This window comes from Elephas maximus, chromosome 22, assembly GCF_024166365.1.
Source record: "Elephas maximus indicus isolate mEleMax1 chromosome 22, mEleMax1 primary haplotype, whole genome shotgun sequence".
In the NCBI taxonomy this organism is placed as follows: Eukaryota; Metazoa; Chordata; class Mammalia; order Proboscidea; family Elephantidae; genus Elephas; species Elephas maximus.
Genome location: NC_064840.1, coordinates 52655261 through 52661191, shown reverse-complemented (window position 1 = coordinate 52661191; position 5931 = coordinate 52655261). Strand labels below are relative to the sequence as shown.

Genomic DNA, 5931 nt, shown 5'->3' with positions numbered 1-5931 from the left:
TCCATCCTCTGTGCTTGGGTAGCGCAGCTGAGAGCCTGGCAGCTGAGGTTGAGAGTGCAGTGCACGCAAGCCCCCGCCAGTGGCGGCTGTGCAGTCTCGCTGGACAGGAAGGTGGACACCTCACACCTCAGCTCTACCAATTACTCCCTCCTCCCCCTTTCCTCCCCCTCCTCCCCCCTTTTCTTTCTCCTTCTCCTCCTCCCCTCTCTCTCCTCCTCTCCCCCCTGAAAACCTGTGGCTTGGAGAGACCTTGGCTTCTCTGGGACTCTGCCCCTGGGGACTGCCCACATCTGCTCCTGACTTTGGGGGCAGGGGGGCAGCCACCCCAAGACATCTCTTCAGCGATGGAAGCCGCCCGCCTGCTGCCAAACCTCACTCTGTAAGTGTGTTGCGTTGCTGACTTGAGTTTTGTTGCCATTTCCAGCCTTGGGGCAGACCTAATCTCACCGGGACTCCCGGCTGCCCACGCGGACTGCTGGCCGGGCAGGGCAGGGGGTGTAAACGCGTGCCTGGGTGGTGCCCTGTACTTGCGGCTGGCAGCCACAGCTGGTTCTGTTTTGTCTCCCCACACAGGTGCTTGCAGCTATTGATTCTCTGCTGTCAAACTCAGGTAGGCAGGCATTCCCCACCTCCGACCACACCAACGAAGGGGCGTCTACTTTCAGGGTGGACAGAGGCAGGTTCGGGCCTCTCCCCCATCTGAGGCTCTGAAGTTTGGAGGGTCAGCCTATGCAGTGGAGGGTACAGTGTTTCCAGTGGAGGTAGGGGAAGGGGTTATGGCAGATTTGGGGGTACCTGAGATCTGCTGAGCAATGCTCCCTCTAACGGGTGCTCCCTACTTCCTATGGAGTCTACTTCTCCATCCCTCTGCGCTTGGTTCCCCGAGAAACCTGAGTGCATGGGGCAGCCCAGGCTTGAGGGATGGAGTCTCGGAGTGGTTGGAAGAGGGTGGAGATGACGGCTCAGGTGAGACTGGTACTTGCACTGAGGACAGGTTTCAATGAAAACGACCTTTGTATTCCACTCACCACTCCACTCCCACCAACACGAATGTCCTGGGGAGGAGGGAGAGTCAAGTGGGCACATAGGATGCCCAGCCAGGGTGGGGTGAATCCCCACCTGCACGCAAAGACGTCAATCCCAGAGAGGTTTGTCTGGGGCAGGATTCAGGATTTGTTTCTCCACACTCCCCCCACCCCACATCAGTCCCCCATCTTGCCCCCCCACGCACACCTCCCACCCCCAAGCCTTAGCCCCCTGTTCGAGGCTCGGTCCTTTTTTTGTGATCCTCCATAAAAGTGCAGCTATTAAAATGCACTGGTCCAGAACCGCGCTGGGGCGAGATCGCTTGGCTTTCCCAGGCCAGAGGCCCGCTTCTCTTCATATCCAGTGGGGACTTTTTTTGAAGGTAAATGCCTTTTCTCTGGGAGAGGGAAAGGGGCTGCCTTTGAAGCAGTGGGGGGGTGGGAGAGAGAGAGAGAGACAACTCCCCCCCTTTTCCTTCCCCCCTTTTGCTCTAGCCCCCATTCCAGGCCTTTTGCTTCACACATCCAGGGAGAGCAAGAAGAAAGCCCCCAGCCTGGCCGGGAGGGGGCTGGGGGTGGGCCCAACCTGTTCTGGAAGGGGAATTAGCACAATGGTGCGGCTGGCCGGGGCGTTTATGGCCCAGCTGAGGCCCCATTCAGGACTCAGGGAAGGTGGCAAAGCTGTCCTTTCCCCTTGAAGTGCCCCCTCGCCCCCCTCCAAGGGGGGGCCAGCAGGCCGGACCACAGCCATGCTTGAGGGGCTGTCTGACAAGCAGCTGTCTGCGGCAGTGGAAGGGGAGGTCCCCCCGCAGCGGGAACATGAAAGGGACAGGCAAGGTCCCGCGGGGAGAGAGACTTGTGGGCTGTGGGCTGTGGGGGAGCGTGGGGCGGCTTTTGTGCAGGACTTGAAGGGGGACAAGGAGAGGAGGGGGCTTCGGGGGGGCCCTCTATGCTCCTGACCTGGAACAGACAGCCAGAGGAGGCTGCCCGCCAAGAGGGGCGGAGGGCCTGAACCTGGGCCAGGAGGCTTAGGGGCCAGGGAGTCAGGCAGGACCCCACCGAGGGTCCCTGGCATGACAGGCCCCACCCCCTGGCAGAGAGGCCAGCGAGGGGCAGGCCTGGCAGGTCCCCTACCCCAAATGCTCTCCTTAGTTTTTTCCAGGGTGGGGCGTGGGGCGGGCACAGCTGCCCTGAGTCCTGCAGACACTGCCTTCTCAGGCGGGTGTCCTGGCTGTACTGGCCTAAGGGGAGCTGGAGTTGGAAAGTAACAATGACAGGCATGAAGGGTTAACCCTGAGCAGGTTAAACTTGCAGCCTGGAGAGCTGTGGCCTCACCTCCCCCTGCCTCAAAGGTGATACTTCCCACCCCCTCTCTCTAGGAAAGGGGCCCCTAACAGATGCTGATCTGGGCCTCGCTCAGTCCAGATGGTTGGGATTGGGCCTGGGATAAAGGTGGAATTAGGGATTTGGGGCAGGGACAGGGAAAGGCTGCCCAGCACAGGCCAACACGGGGAGAGAGAGACAAAAACAAGGTACACTTTATGTGCCAGCCCTGTGGCCACCATAAGCACCCTGGGAGATGACATCTTGGTTTGCGCCTCGAGGGAGAGGGCAGGCAACTAACCTGTTTCCATTCGTTCACCCTCAGAGCCACAGGTGGGTAAGGAGAGGCCCAGCTTGGAGAAGGTACTTGTCCGGGCTTTGCAGTATGAGTGGGTGGAAATAGCTCCTCTCCTCTCCACGGGAAGCAGGAGGGCGGTATCACCCGGCTGGCAGGCCAGGGCCTATTACTGTTACATTGTGGTGCAGGCAGGCCGCCTGGGAGGAGCTGCCGTAGGGCCACCACTGATAGCTGCTGATAGCTGCCTCACCGGCCTCCATGAAGAAGCCCCTTTGAGGACTGATAGGGGCAGGACTGGCTCTGAGGGCCCTGAGCACCCAGGGGAGAGGCAGGAGAGAGTGAACATGTGGCTCAGGATTGCATGGCTAGTGCTCTCAAGGAATGCTCACAGGGACCCTGCAGGAACCTAAAAAGAAGGGTCTTAGAGACCCACCCCCCCCCAACACACAATGCTCTCCCTCTCTGAGTTTATTCCCCTGACCCTATCTCAGAGATCTCAACAAATGCACCACTGTGTATGTGTGTGTGCGCACACGTGCGCACACTCACATGTACACACGTGGTGGGATGAGGTCCTTCAAGGCCAGTGGGGAGGAGCGAGGAGGAAGCTTGTTGTCCTGGCTAATGGCGCCAAGGCCTTGGAGGTCCAGGAAAGGGACAGGTACTGATTTGAGAGGCAGGGGCAGGGGTTCTTCTCTAATTAGCAGTGTGGTCCTGGGGACCTTCTCCATAGAACATGGGTATCGGACACCATCATCTTGAAAGTTCCTTCCAGCTTCCAGAGTCATGATTCTAGGTCTGTGCTATACTGCTACATGCCCCGCAAGCTGGACAACAACCAGTCCTCTGTTCCGGGGGGGTGTAGAGCCAAAGGGTCACAATTGGCTCACCCAGTGGCAAGGGAAGATGGTGGCCATTCCCTCCTCCAGCCCTTGGCCACACGCCCACGTCACAGCCTGCACCCTCTGCTCTGATGATAGGACAAATGGCTTGCCCCCACCACACTCATCTCCTCACCCTTCTCCCCTGGCTGGACTGGTGGTGGTGTTACCCAAAGCAAATTGACACTATTTTTCCCTTGGTAACCGCAAAGGGGGAGAATCACCCGTCTCCTAATTTTAACCAGTACGTGAGGGACCAGGGTGCCATGACTGACCAGCTGAGCAGGCGGCAGATCCGTGAGTACCAGCTGTACAGCCGGACCAGCGGCAAGCATGTGCAGGTCACCGGACGTCGCATCTCCGCCACCGCCGAGGATGGCAACAAGTTTGGTGAGCTCTAGCCCTCAGCCCAGTCCCCCGGCACCCTGCCTGGCTTGCAATCCACAGAGCATGTGTCAGCCCGAGGCTGCAGGGGGAAAGCAGGGAAAAGCCTCACGGAGGAGGGCCCCCAAGGGCCTGTCGGCCAGGCCAAGGTCTGACAGTTCCCACTCCCACTCAGCCGAGTTTGGAGGTCAGGTTGGTTGTGGGGCCCCCCGCCACACCACTGTGCCAGCAGCCCCAATGGACAGAGGTCTTTCTCCCCCTCCCCCCATCACAGCCAAGCTTATAGTGGAGACGGACACCTTTGGCAGCCGGGTGCGCATCAAGGGGGCAGAGAGCGAGAAATACATCTGTATGAACAAGAGGGGCAAGCTCATCGGGAAGGTGAGGCCTGGGAGACAGTGAACTAGATGAATGAATGAATCTTACTGGGGTGGAGGCATGCAGGGCCACAACAGCATCCCGGCCCCCTCTCCAACACACCTGCCTACAAACAGGGGCCTTGGGCAAGGCTACACTTCTCATTCTACTCTCTCCACACCCACTCAGCCACTCTCTGGTTTCTCTGTTTAAATGAGTCCCAGTGGGTCTGTAAGCCCTCTGATGGGACTGATCCATGAGGGTCCTTGACTCTGACATATTAGGTCTTTCCCCAGCATCAATCAGTAAATATCTTAACACCTGCATGATGTGGCCGCCCCTGTGTTCAGGGCTCAGGGCTGATCAGGGTTGAGAGTTGGGGCATTCATATAAGACAAGAAGCTTCAGTGCATCCAACTAGCACAATGCACACTAGCCACCTACTAGTGTCACCATCTGCACTGGTGGATCCAGCGCTGTTGTGAAGGCGAATTCTGTTTCCTGTGGACTGAATCAATCCTGGCTTCCAGTTTTGGTTGTCGCTTACCCAAAAACCTCTTAGTTACTTATTTTTGCCAAGCCTCAGGCTTCTTATCTGTAAAAATGCGCATAGCTCCCAAGCGATCTATAGGACAAATGGATGACTGTGTGGTTCCTGACACCTGGCAAGTGGTCAATAAATGTCTGTCCCCTTCTTTCCATCAGAGGCTGTTGCCTCGGGTCCCTCCACTCAGCAACACCATTCACTTACACTTTGTGAGAGTTCTCATGTAGTGGTGCCACTGGTTATGCGCTGCAGTATATAATTACTTCATCTTTACGCGCCACCTCAGGAAACTGAGGCACACAGTGGTTAAATGCCTTGCTCAAGGTACACAACTTCCAGAGGAAGCCTGTACTTAAGTTTAGATCTGATTCCAAGCAAAGGTTGTTCCTTTCTTCCACTGTTGCCTCTAACAAGGGCTCTAACTTTGTTGCCTCTAACTTTGCCATCCACCAGGCAAAGGTCCTCGGCTCACAGCTCCCATTGCTCCCTCCTCATTCCTACAAAACAGGCCTAAGAGAGCAGATCACCCAGCCAGGGTGGGTGGACAAACTGCCCTTCTCTCCCTCTCCCGCAGCCCAGCGGGAAGAGCAAAGACTGCGTGTTCACCGAGATCGTGCTGGAGAACAACTACACCGCCTTCCAAAACGCCCGGCACGAGGGTTGGTTCATGGCTTTCACGCGGCAGGGCCGGCCGCGTCAGGCTTCCCGCAGCCGCCAGAACCAGCGAGAGGCCCACTTCATCAAGCGCCTCTACCAGGGCCAGCTGCCCTTCCCCAACCACGCCGAGAGGCAGAAGCAGTTCGAGTTTGTGGGCTCAGCCCCCACTCGCCGGACCAAGCGCACTCGGCGGCCCCAGCCCATCACGTAGTCCCAGAGGCAGGGGGCAACTGCCCCTAACCAGCCTTCCCGTCCCCTTCCCTTTCCTAATCCAAAGACTGGGCTGGGGCAGAGGGAGGGGAACCAGATCCCCAAGGCCGACCCCTGAGGACCAGGAAGCATCAGCGCCTCCAGCTGGAAAGAGGCAGGACTGCAGCAAACAAGGGGTTGGCGCCAGAGGGCAGCCGCCCCAAGACCTCACACTGGAATAGGCTCCCTTCCAGGGGGTGGGGCAAACCC

At 58.2% G+C, this 5931-nt stretch overlaps 1 protein-coding gene across 2 annotated transcripts; it reads left to right on the top strand.

The window, feature by feature from the left end:
* Positions 1-344: 344 nt before the first annotated feature.
* Positions 345-5690, top strand: FGF17 (fibroblast growth factor 17). Of its 2 annotated transcripts, none has more exons than XM_049866043.1 (5): positions 345-379; positions 574-610; positions 3773-3917; positions 4186-4292; positions 5390-5690. In XM_049866043.1, the coding sequence occupies exons 1-5, from the start codon at positions 345-347 to the stop codon at positions 5681-5683; spliced, it is 618 nt and encodes a 205-aa protein (XP_049722000.1). In that variant the 3' UTR covers positions 5684-5690. The 2 variants fall into 2 exon arrangements, with proteins under 2 accessions (XP_049722000.1, XP_049721999.1); XM_049866042.1 differs by having other exon boundaries at positions 3740-3917.
* Positions 5691-5931: the final 241 nt, after the last annotated feature.